At 42.2% G+C, this 18,667-nt stretch overlaps 2 protein-coding genes across 7 annotated transcripts in view; one reads left to right on the top strand and one right to left on the bottom strand.

The window, feature by feature from the left end:
• MLH1 (mutL homolog 1) overlaps nucleotides 1-3,069 on the top strand; it is a 32,870-nt gene extending 29,801 nt beyond the window's left edge. For both annotated transcript variants that reach the window (XM_084620166.1, XM_084620167.1), the window contains one exon: nucleotides 1,707-3,069. In XM_084620166.1, the coding sequence (XP_084476292.1) occupies nucleotides 1,707-1,874 (168 nt within the window). In that variant the 3' untranslated portion in view covers nucleotides 1,875-3,069. The remainder of the gene's footprint in view (nucleotides 1-1,706) is intronic.
• The window catches only part of LRRFIP2 (LRR binding FLII interacting protein 2), a 140,746-nt gene continuing 124,491 nt past the window's right edge, over nucleotides 2,413-18,667 (bottom strand). For all 5 annotated transcript variants that reach the window (XM_084620172.1, XM_084620168.1, XM_084620169.1 and 2 more), the window contains 4 exons: nucleotides 17,852-17,972; nucleotides 14,658-14,737; nucleotides 13,343-13,447; nucleotides 2,413-3,368 (listed from right to left, as the gene is read on the bottom strand). In XM_084620172.1, coding sequence (XP_084476298.1) covers nucleotides 3,258-3,368; nucleotides 13,343-13,447; nucleotides 14,658-14,737; nucleotides 17,852-17,972 — 417 coding nt within the window. In that variant the 3' untranslated portion in view covers nucleotides 2,413-3,257. The remainder of the gene's footprint in view (nucleotides 3,369-13,342; nucleotides 13,448-14,657; nucleotides 14,738-17,851; nucleotides 17,973-18,667) is intronic.

Here is an 18,667-nt window from a genome sequence, read left to right as displayed (position 1 = left end):
AAGACTAACTGGTTCATGTACCTCCAAAAAGTGTATGTTTGGGCTGAATCTCTTAAATGCCTAATTACTCTTTCAGGGTGCCCAAATCAGTATCAACTAAGCACTTTCCAAAAATTGATTAGTCATGTTGTGTGGAATTTGAGTTTCTTCTTAATAATGCAAAAGCAATAATACTATTACCTGTAATTTCACAGTTTCTCAAACCAGAAAACTAAGGCATCTCCCCCTGTTAGGACATTGAGCTGAGCTACAAGAGATCCTAATCCAATTTGAGCCAAGAATTTGTGGAAAAACTGATGCACATTCTTGCTCCTCTTCTCCCCCCTGCCCTCTGTGTATTTTTTTTATAGCATTACAATGTCATTCTAGGGTGTATTAACAAGTGTTTTATATAAAACAGGATATAATTGTTCTGTTCCACTTGGCAGTGGGGAGGCATCAGCTGGAGTATTGTATCCAGTTTTGGTTCCACACTTAAGGATGTGGACTAATTGGAGCATCCAGAGGCGAGAAACCCAGAAAAGCTTAGAAAACATGCCCTATGAGGAAAGGTTAAATTGGACTTGTTTAAACTAGAAGAGAAGGCTGAGTTGGGGACGATAAATCTTCAAGCATGTGAAGGACTATTATAAGGATGGGGATGAGTCCTCCATGTGCAGGGCGGGTAGGACAAGTAGTAATGCGCTTAGGTTTGATATTAGGAAAAACATTCTAAGGCAAGGTTAAGCAGTGAAACAGGTTACGTGAGGTGGCTGTCAAATCCCACTTTTTAGAACAGGGTAGGCAAACACCTCTCTACTTCTCCTCAATCCTGTCTCAGCAGAGGGGTGGACTAAATCAGTGTTTCTCAAGCTATCTGATGTGGGGGACTGGCAATTTTCTTTTTTTCCAGTGTGTGCGCAGACCAGCAGCTTGTGGACTGGCACTGGACTAGATGACCGCTTGAGGTCCCTTCTAGCCCATTTCTAAGATTGTTTCAGTAAAATCTCCACAAAAATTAGACCCTTTAAGTGATTAAAATGGCAGAAGATGACTCAATGGTGGCAGTTGTTTGCTGATTGTAGGGGAAAATATTTTCTACCTACAATCCCCTGCAAACTCAGCTTGAGCTGAAAAGGTATATCTCACAAACAATCCACAGCCCAAATTATGCTGACATTTGTCAACCCAGTCCCTTGCAAGTGAGTTGCATGACTGGACTTGCATAAACTATTGTTGTACCAGAAAACAGTCCAGTTCATAGTTATTTTTTGTGTGTTAGCTATGCAAAGCTAAGTACTTCTACTACTAGCCTAAGCAGAACATTTGCAGAAGGAGCCGCTGTTCTCCTTTCAAGAGGAGCACTTCATATAAAGTGCTAGACTAGTTTGATTTTTACACCCAAACTCTGCACTGGAAATGTTTGAAAGGTATTTTGACTCAAACCTTTTCTCTAGCTTAATTTAGAGCTAGCACAGTTTGCTTTATGGTAGTGAGGGGCTGTGGTTATCTGGAGGCTGACAAGTGGCTTCTTTTATTTATCAAGATAGTGAACTAATCCGCAAACACTAAAGTAAATGATTTAGCACTTCCAGCTGTAGCTGTTTTAGTAGGGAAAAAGTCAAGGTTTTGAAAAATGTATCAAATCTAAATTTCTATAAAATTAAAAGAGCTACATTTCTATAAAACTAGAGTAGTTGTGTTTTAAAACCAAACTTTTGTTTCAGAGTGAAGAGCTTGGATCTGGTTCAACATCTTGGAAATGGACTGTGGAACATGTTATTTACAAAGCTTTTAGGACCCACCTTTTGCCTCCTAAACACTTCACAGAAGATGGCAACATTTTGCAGCTTGCTAATCTGCCAGACCTGTATAAAGTTTTTGAGAGGTGTTGAATACTTCAGTTGGATGGACTCACTGGTGTATCCCATTGTTTCATACAAGGGGGATAAAACTGGATGACTAATGGAAGAAAGGAGTTTGTCATACTGCCTTTCAGGAAAGAGTATTTCAGAAGTAAAACTGTCTATATTCAACTACTGTAACTTATAGTGAAATACAGCAGCAAAGAGCTACATTAGAGACTGATGTACTGAAATGTTCCAGCTATGTTAAAAGCATCCCTCTCTCAGGATGCAGCTGAGGTGCCTCAAAAGGGAGCAGATTTCCTGATAGAGAGCTGTGAAGATCTGTATGCAAGACTTTACTTCAGAAATTTTTTTTTGATAAACATCCACTTTAGCTCTGATCTCTAAAAGTTAAACCCACCTTTTATCTGTACTTATAACTCAAATAGCAAATGTAAGAACATTTAATGCCCTCCCAAATGTTTACTAGAGCACCTTACAGAATGTCACAGGTAAAGCGAGCAGTTTGGTTTAAATGTCTATATAGATTATAGCTCTGTAAGATTGTATATAAAAAAGCCACTCATTTCTAGCCAGTACAGTGTCCATTTAATGAACTCCTCAGACATTTCCTCACCTCTCCTTCCACCCTAAAGTTTCATTCCACACATAAGCAGCAGTTGCTATACAAGTTTACAAAGTACAATAAACCATCTTCTGTGATTAAAGTCCCTGTTTTTATATTAAGAGTAGCTGAGCTAGTACTTCCTTGGCAAAATAAGCTAGAACTCAGATGTGCTATCACCCATGCAAAAAAGCAAGTTTTATAATAGTCCCTATTTTTTATTTTTATATAAATTTAAATATTACAAAAATGCACCTTTCCATCAAAATTTATAAACTTTAATGAACATAGACCCCAAAACTGTATCTTAAAATAAATGTTATCTGCTTTCAAAGGTTAGTTCTAACATATTTGAAGTCTAAATTGCACCATATAGAAGGCACTTGTGCTGTGTGATGTCTTGAGCAAGTACATTTGTTATTTTTTAAAAGACTGTGTCCTCTTGAACTCATGCAGTTGTCTTCAAGCATCATTAAAGCAGCTGAAAAAAAGTTTAAGTAAACCTGATTCCACAGTTGTGAAAACAAATGTTTTCTAGTAATAAGTCAATCATACAGCATGGTGCTTCAGCTCTGACTCTACAATTAAACTGCTAAATAAAAATCACCATCATTCACATAGGAATTCAAATTTTTCATTCTCTCATAAGTTACAAAAGGTATGCCATTTAATTCTGCAACTAAAATATTACTGAACAGCTCAGTGTTCAAATAGTTTGTGCCAATTAAAGTCTGTATTAAAACAAGCTAAGGGCTAGTTATTTCAAGGAGCAGTGCACAACTTGTTCCATTTTCTAATACTTTCTTCTATTGTTGAGCTAGAAGCGCAGTCCTGTTTGCCTTCATCTTCTCCAGCCTTTTCATCAAGTGGCTGTTGGTCATCTCCATCTCTTCTATCCTGTCCAATGCTGTTCTTAACTAAAATGAAAACAAAAAGTTATTCAATTTCAGAATAATTGCAACTGGGTTTCTGTTTTTTTTAATGTCCTGGTGTGAGTAGCACAAATTAAAACTCTACAATGAGCTTTATGGTTAGGATCACAACCCAATTTTCTCTGTGGAAAGTCTTGATTATGTTCTTTATAAGACTGTCAGGTCAAGAAAAATGGAACTTGACTGACTGCTACTCATGCAGTTATTATATGGTATCCAAAGGAAGCAGAACTCACTCAATTGCTGACATTAGCATAATCTAGAAACAATTTAAAAATAAAGGCATATACTCATTTCTGAGTAGTTGGGTACCCAGAGCTTCATATTACAATTACTCCCTTGGGGCAAAGTCTTCGGTCATCCTCTATAACTGAGCCAGCTGACAGGCAGATGTCTGAGATGGCAGAGGTAGGAATCCTCATGCCTTGTACAGCAGCTCCCATTCCAGCCCCTTGGCTAGCATAGTTTAAAGCAATTCCTTATTTGGCTCCCTAGGCAGTAGGCATTGGAGATTTGCATAGTGGTACATCTCTACACTCTACTGGCATGTAGGAGCCCCCACACCCTTGAACACTACACAGTGAGAGTTTGCTCCCCTGAAATTTTGACAGAACGATCAGCTCAGTACGGTAGAACTCTGTACTCCCTCCTGACAAAGAAAGCTTTGCACTGAGTAGTAATTAGCAGGACTCCCACTGCCTACAGTCGTCTGTTTGGGAGGAGATTGGATTTAGGGTAGTTTATCTTGAACACTAAAGGTTCTACCATACCCATGTTGGCACAGACTGAATCTTTGATTCCTGGCAGAGCACAGTTCTTGATCACCCAACTGGTCCAAGTTAAGTGAACACTTCCACTTTATGTAAAAATTTCTGGAATATATGCAGTGCAGACATCAGAATAAAAGCAATACCCAAAATTTGTCTCTGTCATCTTCCTCTTAAAACTCAGATAAAGCACAGGATAGTTCTCAGTCTCCCCATGGGTATACAGTAGGTAATTGTCAGGTCAGAGCATGTAGCCAGACACTTTGAAAGAGGCATGATTCCTAGAGACACCGTTCCTAACTCTGAAAACACACATTGAGAAATTTGACATCTAACAGGAGGGCTCAAACCCATGCATTTTAAACATAATGAAATACCTGAATACAGTCCTCCTATCACTTTTCTTTTGTAGCTGGGAGGGGGGTTTGGATTTCCTGTAACATTTCTTTCTGGTGGTATTAGATTCATGGGCATTCTGAGTTGCAGTCCTGCTGAGGAACCGTGTGTCTGAGGGAACCCAGGGTGTTAGGAGTAAAAAGTCTTCCTCGCATTGGAACATCCTTCAAGGATGAGATTGGCAGGCTGACTACAGGCTCAGGCGCTTCTAAAAAATTTGGAGGTTTTCATTGCTCATGGTAAGTAAGTCGAAGATGACAAAGCACTCTGACTATAAAATGTCCACACTTGAACACATTAGTTCTATAACACATTGGATTCTTAGAAGGTACTCATCAGTTCCTCCCTCTGTCATAGCGATAAGAAGAAGAAGGTGGGATTAAAGACAGAGCCAAAGACCTGAGGAAACTAACGATAGTTTTAGTTTCTTTGGCATTCATTAGATTTGCCTCTGCTTTCAGCGGATAGAAATTAAGGATCTATATCTTTGTATGAAGGCCTGATGATCAGAGCCATACATATCTATGAATATCAATGCCAGATTCAGCCGCTCTTGCTCATTCCACATGTGGAGATACAGCCAACATCAAAGGAAACCTATTCCTGAAGTCTGTTCAAATCCTCACGAAAGAGGTGTTTAAATTACTCACTTTTCTCCTAGAGAAAAGAATCAATACAGGTGCAAAGTTACAACCTCATGTCTTGCATGTATAAGATGGGTAGTTTTTGTAATGGGAGGGGCCGCCATACAAGATTGATAAATCCTTCTTCCCCCCCGCCCCACAGAATGGGATAGCCAAGCATCTTGCATCATCAGCTGGGGTGTCATGTTGTGAGGTAAATCAGCTTTAGTCTGGACTATACCAGCCTTTAGTGCAGAAAGAGGGAGCCACAGCCAACCCCAGGTAGGAACAGCCTTTTGGTTCTGAGTTTCTACAGCACCGAGCTCAACAGGGTCCCGGTTCATTATTAGGGCCCCTAAGTGTTATAAGAGTACACAAATGATAAATGACTATGCCAAGCCCAGCACTGCAGATAGTGCCAAGTAAATCATGTGCTCGTTGCACAGGAGGCAGTGTAACAGGCTGGAGCCCCATCAACTATCCATCTGAAACTATGACCCATCCCAGCATCTTGAAAGTGTTGCGAGGTTATTGCAGAAGCTCGGGTCACCCCTGAAGAAAATGAAATGGTTACTTACTGTAACAAATTCTTAAGATGTGGTGCAAATGTGTATTCCATTTAGGTGTGTGCGGGCCTACCACAACGGAGCCGGAGCATTTTGCCTTACAGGGGTAGTGCTCACACCCCTAGCCCCTCCTCCCCTGGTTATATGAGGTGGCACGGCTACAACCCCCTTGATTCCTTCACGCTGAATACCCAGGAGATGAGACATCAAAGCACGTCTGCATAACATCTCAAAGAACCAATTACAGTAAGTAACCATTTCTTCTTTGAATAGATGCAATCATGTATTTCACTTAGGTGACTCACAAGCAGTACCCCTTCCAGGAGGCAGGGCTCAGAGTCTACCTAAATAAGGAATAACCCTTCTGAAGGTTGCATCCACCCTCGAAGATGAAGTAATGGCATACTGGTTCACAAATGTATATATGGACAAGCACGTAGTAGCCCTGCAAAGTCCAATATGGAAATGTCACTGAAGAATGCTATTGACATTGCTTGTGCTCTCACGTTGATATGCAGAGAGGACTCCTGCTTCAACCACAGACCTTTGACTTTCAGTGACTGCAGACGTGCTCCCCAGCCCATCAGGGAGGTGTCGGTGACAACAGTCCTGGGTGGTAAGGGCTGGATGAAAGGAATAACTTGACAAATACTCTCAAGGAGCATCCACCACAGTAAGGAGTCCAGGACCAATTTGTCCAAAGAGCAAGGAGTCGGACAGTAAACTGTTCTGAGTCATATGTGAAAGAGGTGAAGGTGCAACCGTGCAAACTGGATCACCTGCACGCAAAACATATGACACAAGAGCTTCAGGGACATCTGAACTGTCGTGGAAGGCTGAGACTGAGGCAGAGCTGCTGAATCTCCTGAAAACAGTCAGCGGAAACACAAACTCAGACTGTATTAGGACCCCAATGAATTCTATTTACTGAGTCGGAACCCAAGTTGACTTCCCAGTATTTCGGATTAGACCCATATGGTCGAGCAAATGCAGTGTAGTGTTGAAGTGAGAAAGGACTTCTTCTCTGGATCTGCCCCTAAGTAACCAGTCATGTAGATGTGGATCCCTTTCTGAGATATCCTGTGATAATGGCCATGTATCTGGTAAAATCCCAAGGGGCAGAAGAGATTCCGAAGGGAAGCACTGTATACTAGAAAAGGCCCTCTGCTACGATGAATCAAAGGAATTTTCTGTGGCTCTGCAAAATGGTCACATGAAAGTCGGCATCCTGAAGGTCCCATGGAGCAAACCAGTCTTTCTGAGACAACGCGGGGAGAGTAGTCAATAGAGTGACTATGCAGAATCTCATGTACCTGATGTATTTGTTGAGGCCATAAAGTTTGAGAATGGGCTTTTCACCTCCTTTGGATTTGGGCACCAGAAAGTACTGGTAATAGAAACCCTGACTTCGGTGATCCTGTGGAACCTCCTCCATCGCCAGCAGAGCACAAACCTACTCAAGGAGCAATATATCATGAGTGGGGTCCTTGAAGAGGGACAGCGAGGCGGAATGGAAAAGAACTGGTAGCACAGCCCAATCCCATAGCTACCAGAAGCCTGCATCCCAAGAAAGGGGAAAAAAATCATAGGCAGGAGTTGTAGACCAAGCTGAATGAGCAAGCATCTCAGAGAGGTGATTAAGAAAAGCAGAAAGCATACAGGGAGTGGAAGATGGGAGGGATCAGCAAGGAAAGCTACTTTATTTAGGTCAGAACATATAGGAATAAAGTGAGAAAGGCTAAAAGTCAAGTAGAGTTGGACCTTGCAAAGGGAATTAAAACCAATAGTAAAAGGTTCTATAGCCAGACAAATAAGAAAACAAAGAAAGAAGAAGTGGGACCGCTAATCACTGAGGATGGAGTGGAGGTTAAGGATAATCTAGGCATGGCCCAATATCTAAACAAATACTTTGCCTCAGTCTTTAATGAGGCTAATGAGGATCTTAGGGATAATGGTAGCGTGACAAATGGGAATGAAGATACGGAGGTAGATATTACCATATCTGAGGTAGAAGAGAAACTCAAACAGCTTAATGGGACTAAATCGGGGGACCCAGATAATCTTCATCCAAGAATACTAAAGGAATTGGCACATGAAATTGCAAGCCCATTAGCAAGAATTTTTAATGAATCTGTAAACTCAGGGGTTGTACCGTATGACTGGAGAATTGCTAACATAGTTCCTATTTTTAAGAAAGGAAAAAAAAGTGATCCAGGTAACTACAGGCCTGTTAGTTTGACATCTGTAGTATGCAAGGTCTTGGAAAAAATTTTGAAGGAGAAAGTAGTTAAGGACATTGAGGTCAATGGTAAATGGGACAAAATACAACATGGTTTTACAAAAGGCAGATCGTGCCAAGCCAACCTGATCTCCTTCTTTGAGAAAGTAACAGATTTTTTAGACAAAGGAAATACAGTGGATCTAATTTACCTAGATTTCAGTAAGGTGTTTGATACGGTGCCACATGGGGAATTAGTTAAATTGGAGAAGTTGGGGATCAATATGAAAATTGAAAGGTGGATAAGGAATTGGTTAAAGGGGAGACTACAGCAGGTCATACTGAAAGGTGAACTGTCAGGCTGGAGGGAGGTTACCAGTGGAATTCCTCAGGGATTGGGTTTGGAACCGATCTTATTTAATCTTTTTATTACTGACCTCAGTACAAAAAGTGGGTGTGTGCTAATGAAGTCTGCAGATGATACAAAGCTGGGAGGTATTGCCAATTTAGAGAAGGACCAGGATATCATACAGGAGGATCTGGATGACCTTGTAAACTGGAGTAATAGTAATAGGATGAAATTTAATAGTGAGAAGTGTAAGGTCATGCATTTAGGGATTAATAACAAGAATTTTAGTTATAAGCTGGGGACGCATCAATTAGAAGTAACGGAGAAGGAAAAGGACCTTGGAGTATTGGTTGACCACAGGATGACTATGAGCCGCCAATGTGATATGGCTGTGAAAAAAACGAATGCGGTCTTTGGATGCATCAGGCGAGGTATTTCCACTAGAGATAAGGAGGTGTTAGTACCATTATACAAGGCACTGGTGAGACCTCATCTGGAATAGTGTGTTCAGTTCTGGTCTCCCATGTTTAAGAAGGATGAATTCAAACTGGAACAGATACAGAGAAGGGCTACTAGGATGATCCGAGGAATGGAAAACCTGTCTTATGAAAGGAGACTCAAGGAGCTTGGCTTGGTTAGCCTAACCAAAAGAAGGCCGAGGGGAGATATGATTGCTCTCTATAAATATATCAGAGGGCTAAATACCAGAGAGGGAGAGGAATTATTTAAGCTCGGTACCAATGAGACACAAGAACAAATGGATATAAACTGGCCATCAGGAAGTTTAGACTTGAAATTAGATGAAGGTTTCTAACCATCAGAGGAGTGAAGTTCTGGAACAGCCTTCCAAAGGAAGCAGTGGGGGCAAAAGAACTATCTGGCTTCAAGATTAAACTCGGTAAGTTTATGGAGGAGATGGTATGATGGGATAAAGATCAATTAATTGCCAAAATCATGTTAACTATTCATGGTAAATAGGCCCAATGGCCTGTGATAGAATGTTAGATGGGGTGGGATCTGAGTTACTACAGAGAATTCTTTCCTAGGTATCTGGCTGGTGAATCTTGCCCACATGCTCAGGGTTCAGCTGATCGCCATATTTGGGGTTGGGAAAGAATTTTCCTCCAGGGCAGATTGGAAGAGGCCCTAGGGGGTTTTCGCCTTCCTCTGCAGCATGGGGCACGGGTCACTTGCTGGAGGATTCTCTGCACCTTGAAGTCTTTAAACCATGATTTGAGGACTTCAATAGCTCAGACATAGGTGAGAGGTTTATTGCAGGAGTGGGTGGTTGAGATTCAGTGGCCTGCATCGTGCAGGAGGTCAGACTAGATGATCATAATGGTCCCTTCTGACCTTAATATCTATGAGTCTATGATGGTGCTTAGGACCCAGCTGTTGGTGGGGATCGAGCCCCAAGCATTGTGAAAGCAAATGGAGGAGAAGAAAATGACAACTGGAACATTGCCTTGGAGGAAGAAGTCAAAATGGGTGCTTTGGAGAAGAACATGTGGACTGTCTGAACCCCAAACATGACTGCTTCTTTCTGAGGGATCTATGCCCTTTCTGGGGTAGTCCCGCTGTCTTGGGAGAGGGAATGGCTGGTCTGCAAATTTGGACATAGCCCTCCAGTTGACAAATTTGTACTTGGACAGCAATGCTTGCTGATTAGCAATTTGCATCTGCAAGAAAGAGGAGCAGCAAATCTTCCTGCCCATTAGATTCATGCTCTTAGAGTCCTTCTCCTTGCGAGTGGACTTAAACCTGCCCTGTTGGGCTCTATCGTTCACAACTGTTACCACTAAGGAGCTTGGGCTATAAAAACCTGCAAATCCCTGCACAGGAACAAAGCAGCACTTTTCCATGTGCTTAGCTACAGGTGGTACTAAAGCCAGTGTGCTCCAGAGGACCTTAGTAGGCTCATAGAGCTCAATGTTAATAGGGAGAAATGACTCTCCCAGGAGCAGACAGCTGCAGGATATCCACTAACTTGTGGGTGTTCACCTACGGGAATTCTGCCTGAATACCCAGGGAGGCAGCCACCACAACAGGTCCCAATATGCCTTAAAATTCTCCAATACTGAAGGGAAGGAAGAGCATGGCACCACAGAATCGTCCAAGGATGAGGATAAAGCAGTTAAGTGTGCCCAAGACGGATCCTGCACCAGGACTGACGGCCTGGGTGAAACAATTTGGGAGGCTCTGAGGGAAAGTCTCACCAGTGCCTGGATCTGTGGTGGATTGATGGTCACCACCACAGACTTGGCTGGTGATCTCAGCCTCAGGAAGGCTGAGAAGCAGGACTTCCGTGACTGAGGAGAGTCCCATGGATTCCATGGAGGCCACTGGTATAAATAGGGCATTGGTGGTCAGTAGGCGCTAGGCCAGGGGCCTCCATCCTGACCACGAGATGAATGCTAGTCCTGGTACCAACAGCGCTCCATGAAGGGCCCCCATCCAGGGAACGGGAAGAGAAAGATCTCAACTTGGACACCAAGGGATCCCGGGCTTCGGGGGATAGCTGTGAGGCCAGTCCTGAGGGTGCAAGCGGCTGGACTGACTCGTCCATAGCCCAGAATGACAAGAGGGCTGGTGCTAATAGTGGAAATGGAACTTCCAGCAAAGTATACATCTCTGTCACTTCCAGTGCTTGGAGTAGCGTACACCACTGGTGTACACCCTACAGCCCATTAGGGTAATTTGATTGCGGGCCATGAGACATTTTGCTGATGTTGACCATCCGCAGCCATGGCCCCCCCGCAGCTCCCAGTGGCCTTTTCCACAGCACACTCAACAGGGAACGACTCCTCTGTTTCTTCGGAGAGGCACCAGCTCCAGGACACAAAGCAGCAGCACTTCCCACACCTGAGGGCGATCTCCAATCTGAGGAGGGCCTTGGTGCCAAAGTAGGCCATGACGTGTTCGAGCAGGTGCTGCTTCAGATGAAGATCTCTTGCCACTTGAGTCTGTTTCATGAGTAATCTGCAAAACGAACACTGCTCCTTGACGTGGGCTTTGCCTAGACACAGCAAGCACTGTGTGGGGATCGCTCCCATACACGATGGACAAAGTTTAAATACTGGCGAGGACATCACCAGGGAAAACTTAAATAACTAACGAACGATCAGTACTAATTAATGATATACAATCAGAGAACAGTCACTAAATAGAAGAATGTGAAATAAAAACCACACAGAGCTCTAACTCCAGCCACAGGTGCTAAGAAGGAACTGGGGGAGGTTGGGGTGGTGCCACCTCATATAGCCAAAGGAGGGACTACAGCCACGACCATCGCCCCTCTACAGGTACTGCTAAGCAAAACTCTCTGGTGCCGGTGCACGGGGCACCCACACATCTGAATGGAATATATGGCTGTATCTACTCAAAGAACAACTTCATGTTAAGAGGTAAATAGGTCACATCTACAAATAGATGGACTCTCTCCTATCTAAGCACTATACAAACACTAATGGATTTACTCTCACAATTATCTCCAATTTACAGATACGGAACAAATGCACTGAGTGTTTAAATGACTTTCAAGTTACATAGGAAGTTTGAGACAGAGCTGGAAATAGTTGAGACTCTGGAGGAGTCTAAGTGCCTTAAAGTAAACTGAAGAGTATCCTCCTCTCCTGCTGCTACATCTTAGAATCTATTGGCTCAGTTACCCACACAGACAACTCCGAGGTAAACTGAACTGGCTGATTTCTACTGGGTGCTTTGCAGGACATAATCCTCCCACGAGGAGGAGCTGTGGCAGAGCATATAAAGGCGTGAAGCAGTCAGGCAAAGGTTGAAGTTTAGCTTAGAGAGACACTCTGGTCTTTGCTCTGAAATCAAGCCTTTAACACTTCAATCAGATCTCCCAGGAACAGGCTGATGTTCCAGAGAAACTTCCTGAAAGTCCTCTGATCACTAGATCCCAAAAAGTATGTCTACACTGTAGCTAGGAGCAAGACTCCCAGCGCAGGTAGACAGACTCTTGCTAGCTTCACATAAGAGTAGCGTGCTAAAAAGAGTAGTGTGGATGTGGCAGGGGTGGCAGCTTCGGCTAGGCATCCAGGTCCAAGCCTTCCCAACTCGTTGGGTCCAAGCTTGGGTGACATGAGGCACGTTCCCAGGTAGATATACTCTGAGACATCTCTCCCCCTGGTCATTGCCAGATAATGCAGTAATAGTGCCCGCTGCTGAGTAACAGGGCTCAATTACAGTCCAGAAGCTTTTTGAAGTTATTAGGAGGCCTTCTTTCTAAGATACCTTAAAAAGTAGTAACAAAAGAACAAAAAATTACTTTGGTAATTTTAGTCTGGAACTGTATCTCAAAAAGTCAAGGTCTGGAACTGGAAGAAGATAGTACTTAGTGAGTCAGAGAGAGCGCAATGATGTTCACAATGTAACATGCTCCAGACTGGGAACAAAGTGCAAACAAAGGTGGAGTAAGTCAAGGCCTCAATGAAGACAAGGACTTCAGAAGCTCAGGAGGTCAAATATCTTGTTGCTTCAACTGCAGGGAAAAAACAATAAAAAAACAGGCTGTCAATGCATGGATAAGAAATAATTTACCAATGCTCTCAGGTTGGCTCCAATTTGACAGCAAAGATAAAAAGGTGGCAACAATGGAAGTCATTCAAGGAACCAATGCAATGAGGATGATAAAAAAAAAAAGTATAAGAAACATGTCCAAGAATTAGAGACAAGGGTCCCGAGGAGAGGCTGCTGCAGAACAGGAGAAAGTTGCTGTAAGCCAAGACAATTGCCAATGAAATGCTTGCAGATCCTGCAGAACTCCTCTGCCAGCTACAGTCAGAAAAGAAATGATTTTGAAATACATTGGGCCAGCCTCAGGTGCATGAGACATCATACTGAAGAAAAAGACCTCTATATATGACCATTTGTAGTTCTTACCCCCTTGTTGGAAGCCAACAGACTGCTCACAGAATTACTCCCGTAACAGCTACAAAGATTAAATGTTCATAGGCATTTGGTTTTATTAATGAAACTCCATCATGTTTACTCTGAAAGGAAAATGGAGTTGATTACCTCTCGCTGAAGTTTCCTCTTCTCTGCTTTGAGTTCATCTTCCACTTTTTCTGCATTCTCTGCTGCAGATTTATATCTTATCACCTGTCCTTCAAGTCTTCCAATCTGCAAACAAAGTCAACCACCAAAAAAAATGACTGCTGACTGCTTTATAATGGGATGGGCTACCCACCTGTCTGTCCTTCTCCCCTCTCCTATGTGGCACTCCACAGCACTGTTCCCTGCATTATCTGTGGCACCCTCAGCAGGAGAGAAGGTGGTGAGTGTCAATGTGCAGAAGCAGCTGAGATTGCAGAGAAAGGGAAACATCAGGGTTTAAAGAACAGGGAAACTGCAAGAAGGGAGACTCATGGAGAGTAGAAACACCAGAGAAGAACCCACTGTCGGTCACTCTTCATGGTGAGACAGCAGGGAGTGGATCGAGAGGAATGGAAGAGCACTGGAGGCAGGGAGAGTGGGAAAACTGGGAGGGGAAAGTGAGAACCAAGGGAAAGTGAACTGGGAAACAGAGGCAGTGGAAACAAGAAAGGTGAGACATGGCAATGGGTCAGAGTATGATGTGAGAGGTCATGAGTCGAAGCCCAGCTCTGTAACAAGGGGATGGAGCGCCAAGCAAAAAATGAATAGGAACCACTAGCTTTAAAGCTCACTCACCACTCTCTAGTTAGAATGCAAGAGTTATGACCTGTTACTGTTCTACTACAGTTCACAGAGTAATGAAATCAAATATGTGGCATAGTGATAAAAAGCACTGTGTAACTCTGATTTGCCAAGTGCTAAAGTAATCCCCATTTATTGAAGCATACTCTAATTCGCTCTCAGAGTATTCTATTATTTTGCTATTTATAAACTATGGAAACCCAGAAGAGTTTCTCAAATACATTACTGTCTTGTTTACAGAAAATTAGATAATCTTATGTAGTATCTCCCTAAGTCAAGGGTACCTTTTTCACAGATAGTAATTTAAGAAAGCAATCCAGTTTACACAGTAAAAAACTTACTTCCATTCCTTTTTATTTTGTACAGTATGATGGAGGTCTTGGTCAATTAACCCCAGAATATGAATCTCTACATTTTCTTTTTATGGTGAGGTTATGAAAAAGTATTGATTTGTAAGAAAATGGTAACACAAGTATGAATTTAGTGCTGCTGGTAAAGCCATTATGGTGAATCACAGAACAGATAAGAATCAATTTTGGAATCTACATCTGAGAAAAATGATCTTATAACTCGAGTATACTATGCATAAAAATCTCTGTGACTTACTTAAATTTACTAAAAATTTACTAAAAAAATTCTAAAGAAAGATACTTACATTTTGTTCCATGGTAGTTATATCTTGTTCAGCTTTTGAAAGCTTAAATTTGTATTCACTTATTTGTCTGTTGGCATCTCCTAAATAAAATCAGACATTAATGGATTTCTTAAAGTGTCACTAATAAGCAATTCCTATTTTAATTCAAATGAATTTTAAATATGACTCCATTGAGAAATAGAGGTTATTTACCTGTAACTGGAGGTTCTTTGAGATGTGTGGTCCCATATTCCACATGTGGGTACATATATGCACACCATGCACCTGAGTTTGGAATTTTTTTAGTAAGCAGTGCCCCACTGGCCCACACATGCTGTAGCTCTCCTCGTGCTCCAAATCCAGATAATCCATGACAGAGGACAGATAATGGAAAACAGATAGGGATCACACAACTCAAAGACCCTCCAGTTACAGGTAAGTAACCTCTGTTTCTTCTTCGAGTGATGGTCCCTACCTATATTCCTCATGTGGGAGATTAACAAGCAGTGTTCAAACAAGAAATGGTTACAAGGACGCAGATGTGATAGCTAATACTGCTGTCCCCATAGCTGTATCTGTAACGGCAGACTGGACCAAAGTGTAACGTTTTGTGAAGGAGTACAAGGAGCTCCAGGTAGCTGCCCTACGTATCTTTACCCATGGCATAGGGTACCACCTGTCCCTTGGCAAATCATGCCTGGCCAGAAGATGTAACCCTGATGTTCTAGGGCTTCTGTGCAGGGCCATCTTTGCTTGGTACCACAGAGACTCCTGAGGAGTTTCCAAATCATTGTAAGAAAACACCAGATCACCAGCAGTACATACAGTACCAATGATTTTGTACACAGACTTGCAGGTGGGAGAGAAGGAATAACCTCCTCTTCTGAAGTAATGTCTCTGAATAGAGATGGTGCATGAGTGAGAGAGAGAGAATGAGTGAATATGAGGATAGGGAGACATAGGTCTCAGACCACCTGGGGGTGGATGGTGAGTACATTGGTGCTGCCATCGGATCTGGAGCTTCCTTGCTCACAGAAGAAGTCAGATCCTTCTGGGGCTGCGTCAGTATAGGCACTGCATCGGCTCTGGAGAATGTCTGTCCTGTGCTTTGGACACCGGAATCAGTACCTGAACAGACGGATCCATACCCTTATGTGCCACTTTCTCTTGCCAAGAAGATTTACTCAGGCTTAAGTCTTTAGCGTCTGTGCGCACAGGCTCTCCTGACTTTGGTGGGGTCGGGGAGTGATGCTCTCTCTTCGGAGCAGTTTTGGATTAAGACAATTTATCCCTATACTTATGACTGTGCATCTTACTCTCATCGGAAGCCTTCTCTTCAGGCTTAGAATTCTTCGTTTCAACTCCCAACCTTGTGCTCAGAGGGATGCTTCCTGTCTGATGAGGCTGCTGTACAGGGGGATCTTCCCAGCCTGGATCTGATTGGGGTCTCATCACCTTCTCTTTTCCTTACCCTCATGAGTTCTCGGGGGAAGGAGCAGCAACTACTGTACGTGGCTGAGATATGATACTCGCCCAGACAGGAGAGGCAACACTGATGTTGACTGGTCACAGAAAAAGAGCAAGGGCAGGAAACACAAGTTTTGAACCCTGGGACTCGGGACAATCTCAGCCTTCCTGGGCAGAACAGAGGGGAAAATTCTGCGGAATGGGTAAAAGGGGAACAACTATCTAACTATTATACTGGAGTCTAAAAAGGAGAAGAATACTAAAAATGAACTAATTACAGTATATTGTTACAGTATACAATACTAATTACAGTATATTGTTACTAATTACAGTATACAGAAATGACATAGTAGCAGAAGGAGCTGAGAGGACAGAAGACTCCCTCAGACTTCATGGCAACAAGAAGGAATGGGAGGTGTGTCTGTCTGCACCGTTCCTTATACTTTTGGTTCAGAGCACAACAAACGCTATGGATGGACACTGCTTACTAAAAAATTCCAGACTCAGGCACATAGTGCACATGCATAGCCCAGGTGTGAAACACAGAGAGGGACCACTGCTCAAAGAAGACTACTATATTCAGGACTCTTGTGGTATAAATATTCTTTATTGATTCTCTTCTCTTGGAGACTAAAGAAGCTAGAATAATGATCCTATCTTTTACATGTGACACCTAACAGACCCATTATAAGAGACTGAAGACACCAAGCCTGCATTAATCACTTGGTAACCCCAAGATATAGACACTTTAAAATGTGCACTTCGGACAGAGCATGGACAACCAAAATAAATGGTATCAACAACAAACCATCTCATCACCAACCGATTATCTCCTTGAAAAGCAGGATCACTATATTAAGACTGGTTTGAGGACAAGAATCCCAACATAAATATAAATTCTGGAGGTTGAGCAGAGATCTGAAAAAGCATTTGACCAAAAAGCAGAATAAAGCTTGAATTTGCTTGACAATACAAATCTAAGAAAAAAGAAAAGAATTTCTTGCAGGTTTGCAAATCATTTTTGGTGGTACTGCTCAGAAAATTACCAATTGGCACAGCCACACCTCTGCTTGAGATAGCTTTGGCACATCTCTCAAATGACTGTCCTGTCAGTGACTTGCAGCTCCATATGGCTGCTGACAGCTAGGGAGTTCGCTTGCTCAGACTCAAGCTAGCCTGGTCAGTTTGTGTGAAATGAAACTGAACGTTGGGCAGGATTTTAATACGTTTTGTTTGCTCCAGATAGTGACAGGGAGTCTTTCAGACTGCGTTAGTGGATCAAGCTTCAACATGATAGGAAACCAGGGGAAAATACTAGCAAAATAATTCAGGTGAAATTCTATCATCTAATAATGAAATTGGCAAATATTTATATCAAAGTGAGGCAACGTTGTCAACTAAGAAAAATTAACTTGCCAGAAATTTTATTAAGCTCCAAAAGCAAACAGAGACCTTTTATTAACTATTGTATACTGAGGAATGCACTGAGAGGAAGTTTGCCAACAAAAAATAATTTTAAAATCCTGTACTCTGTTGATACTACTACAATTGATAATAATTAAACCTACACAAGAAAGAAAATAGCTATGAGGAAAGCCCCTATGAAAACCACAGATAAAGTTTTCAACAAGATTAGATAAGTAGGTCTCACAACCAAAGAAGGGCACTCATCCTTCATACATCGGGGGAAGAAGAGAACTAGGTTTCTTTTCACTATGAATATCTATATATATTTAAGGTATGCTTACTCTGCATTTCAATTAACTGCAAATCAGAACCATTCTCTAATCCTGTTATATCTGGATTTGTGCCATCATTTTTAGAGTATTTCTGTCGTTCCTCTTCCAGTTGCAGCTTCAGTTTCCTAATCTGAAATTAAAATGTCATATTGTGAAGAGTAATCTACTAGAAATTATACTGTGACCACAAAACATTTTTCCCTTCATCGTGATTCTCAGCATGAGGTGCCAATTGAGCTCTGTGTATGGAATTTTTCATGTATATTTTACATTTTTAAAGTTTACAAAATCTATGGCTCAGATCCCAGGATGTGCAAAGGCATACCAGAGCAAATCCAGCATTATGATGTACCTCTTCCCTCATTCCCAGAAGTGATGGCTGCCAAGCTGGTCACCTGTGCAGAGTTAGAGTAGTCTCAAAAGTAGCTTAACTTTGTGTTACATGTCAGCAGTTCCTACAGGTTTTTCCGGCAGTCAGGGCTCATCAGTATGTAAGAAATCCCCAGCCATGACCCCTGATGGAGGTCTGATGAAGAAGGTAGGAGCTCTCATCTTTGCTCTATACTATTGGAAAATTCCTCCCACAGTTGAGTGGAATGGTGTAGGGAGTTTGAATCTCACAAACAGGAGTTTACATAAGCCACCTCAAAATAGAATGATTTTTACAACTACCACACTCTAATAAGTGATTGTATTTTTATGGTCTAGCCAGTATTTGGCTTCTATTTTGGCTTGAACCCAAAACACCTAGTTATTTGACATTCATCTGAATATTAAAAATAAGGTATCTGGTACACTCTCAGTGAAAACAAAGGCTGATAAGAA

The sequence above is a fragment of the Lepidochelys olivacea genome (genome assembly GCF_965140295.1).
Source record: "Lepidochelys olivacea isolate rLepOli2 genome assembly, chromosome: 2".
Classification (NCBI taxonomy): Eukaryota; Metazoa; Chordata; order Testudines; family Cheloniidae; genus Lepidochelys; species Lepidochelys olivacea.
The sequence above is the reverse complement of the archived record's forward strand: the minus strand, read 5'-3'. Positions and strand labels throughout refer to the sequence as shown.